We start from the raw sequence: 1723 nt of genomic DNA, 5'->3' as shown, positions 1-1723 counted from the left end.
CCTCCCTGCCCTTCCGCTGGCCACGCGAGTGGGAAGAAGCCACCTGCCTCGGCCTCCCCAGGGTCCCCGGGCCGGGCGCTCACCATGTGCCCTGTTCCAGAGAAGCTGCCCGCGGGGCCCAGGTCCGATGGTGGGCCCGGGATTGCCGGGTCTTCCTTGCGGTGCCTGCCGGCCTCCGGGCAGGGTCGGAGCCGCCCCTGCGACTCAGCCACGAGGGGCGGGGCTGGGGTTGGCCCGCAGGCGGCTCTGCTCACCCGCCCCCTCCCACCCGCCAGCTACGGGGGCGTGCTGAGCGCCTACCTGAGGATGAAGTACCCCCACCTGGTGGCCGGGGCGCTGGCGGCCAGTGCGCCTGTCCTGGCCGTCGCGGGCCTGGGCGACTCCACCCAGTTCTTCCGCGACGTCACGGCGGTGAGTGAGGGTCGGTGGTCCCTAGGCTGCCCAGAGTTAGCAGCTGAAGTGAGCTGGTGTCTCTCCTCCAGGACTTTGAGGGCCAGAGTCCCCAGTGCGCACAGGCAGTGCGCGAGGCCTTCCGGCAAATCCAGGACCTCTTCCTGCAGGGAGGTGAGGCCCAGCCCCCTCCGGCCCGCGCCCTGGAAGCCCCGCGGCCCCACACCTCTCCCCTTCCCTGCAGCCCAGGACACCGTCCGCCGGGAGTTCGGCACCTGCCAGCCACTGTCCAGCACGCGGGACCTGACCCAGCTCTCCGTGTTCGCCCGCAACGCCTTCACTGTGCTGGCCATGATGGACTACCCCTACCCCACCGACTTCTTTGGGCCCCTTCCTGCCCATCCCGTCAAGGTGGGCGCCTCTTCCTGGGCAGGGTGCGGGGAGGGCCTGACCCCCACCTTGAGCACCCTGCCCTGTCCTGGGCCCCTGAGCTCTGCCGCCCTTGCCAGGTGGGCTGTGACCGGCTGCTGAGCCAAGACCGGAGGATCCCGGGGCTGCGCGCGCTGGCAGGTACCTCCTCCTCTCCGCCCAGGCGGGCAAGCTTAGAGACCCTGGTGGAAGGGCAGGGCCGGGGAGTGGGGGCTGGGGCCCTCCTCCGGCCCAGGGTCTCCAGCAGCTGCAGGGGAGGCGGGGGCCACCTGTCCGGGGCTTCGCCTGAAGGGTGCTGTTTGCCAGGGCCTCTGGGGGTCCCAGCACGTTGGCAGCACCCGCCCCCACCTCCGGAGCCTCTGGAGCAGGGCGTTTGGTGGGCCGGGGGTGGCTGCCCTCGGCAGCCGGGCCCAGAGCTGACGGCACAGACCCCGCAGACCCCCACGCAGGCAGCCCAGGGCCTCCTTGCTGGGACCCGCGGGTCCCGCTGCCCAGCCCACCTGCAGGACCGCCCGCCCCAGCGCCCCTCCTCCCCAGGACTGGTCTACAATTCCTCGGGCACGCAGCCTTGCTTCGACATCTACCGGCTCTACCAGAGCTGTGCGGACCCCACCGGCTGCGGCACCGGCCCTGACGCCAGGGCCTGGGATTACCAGGTGCGGGCGTGGGCAGCCTGGGGTCCCGGGCAGGCAGTGGACGTAGCCGCCCACCTGACTGCACCACGTCTGCAGGCCTGCACCGAGATCAGCCTGACCTTTGCCAGCAACAACGTGACCGACATGTTCCCCGCCCTGCCGTTCACCGAGGCCCAGCGCCAGCAGTACTGCCTGGACACGTGGGGCGTGTGGCCCCGGCCCGACTGGCTGCAGACCACCTTCTGGGGGGGCGGTAAGGGGGGCAGCAC

At 71.7% G+C, this 1723-nt stretch overlaps 1 protein-coding gene across 1 annotated transcript in view; it reads left to right on the top strand.

Moving 5' to 3' along the window:
* Positions 1–275: 275 nt before the first annotated feature.
* DPP7 (dipeptidyl peptidase 7) overlaps positions 276–1723 on the top strand; it is a gene marked incomplete at its 5' end in the record, with an annotated part of 1956 nt that continues 508 nt past the window's right edge. The window contains 6 exons of the mRNA XM_008067083.2: positions 276–411; positions 483–564; positions 635–801; positions 900–960; positions 1357–1475; positions 1551–1707. Coding sequence (XP_008065274.2) covers positions 276–411; positions 483–564; positions 635–801; positions 900–960; positions 1357–1475; positions 1551–1707 — 722 coding nt within the window. The remainder of the gene's footprint in view (positions 412–482; positions 565–634; positions 802–899; positions 961–1356; positions 1476–1550; positions 1708–1723) is intronic.

Source organism: Carlito syrichta, unplaced genomic scaffold (assembly GCF_000164805.1).
Source record: "Carlito syrichta isolate Samal-C Ts95f unplaced genomic scaffold, Tarsius_syrichta-2.0.1 Scaffold106284, whole genome shotgun sequence".
Lineage (NCBI taxonomy): Eukaryota > Metazoa > Chordata > Mammalia > Primates > Tarsiidae > Carlito > Carlito syrichta.
This window is presented reverse-complemented; position numbering and strand designations above follow the sequence as displayed.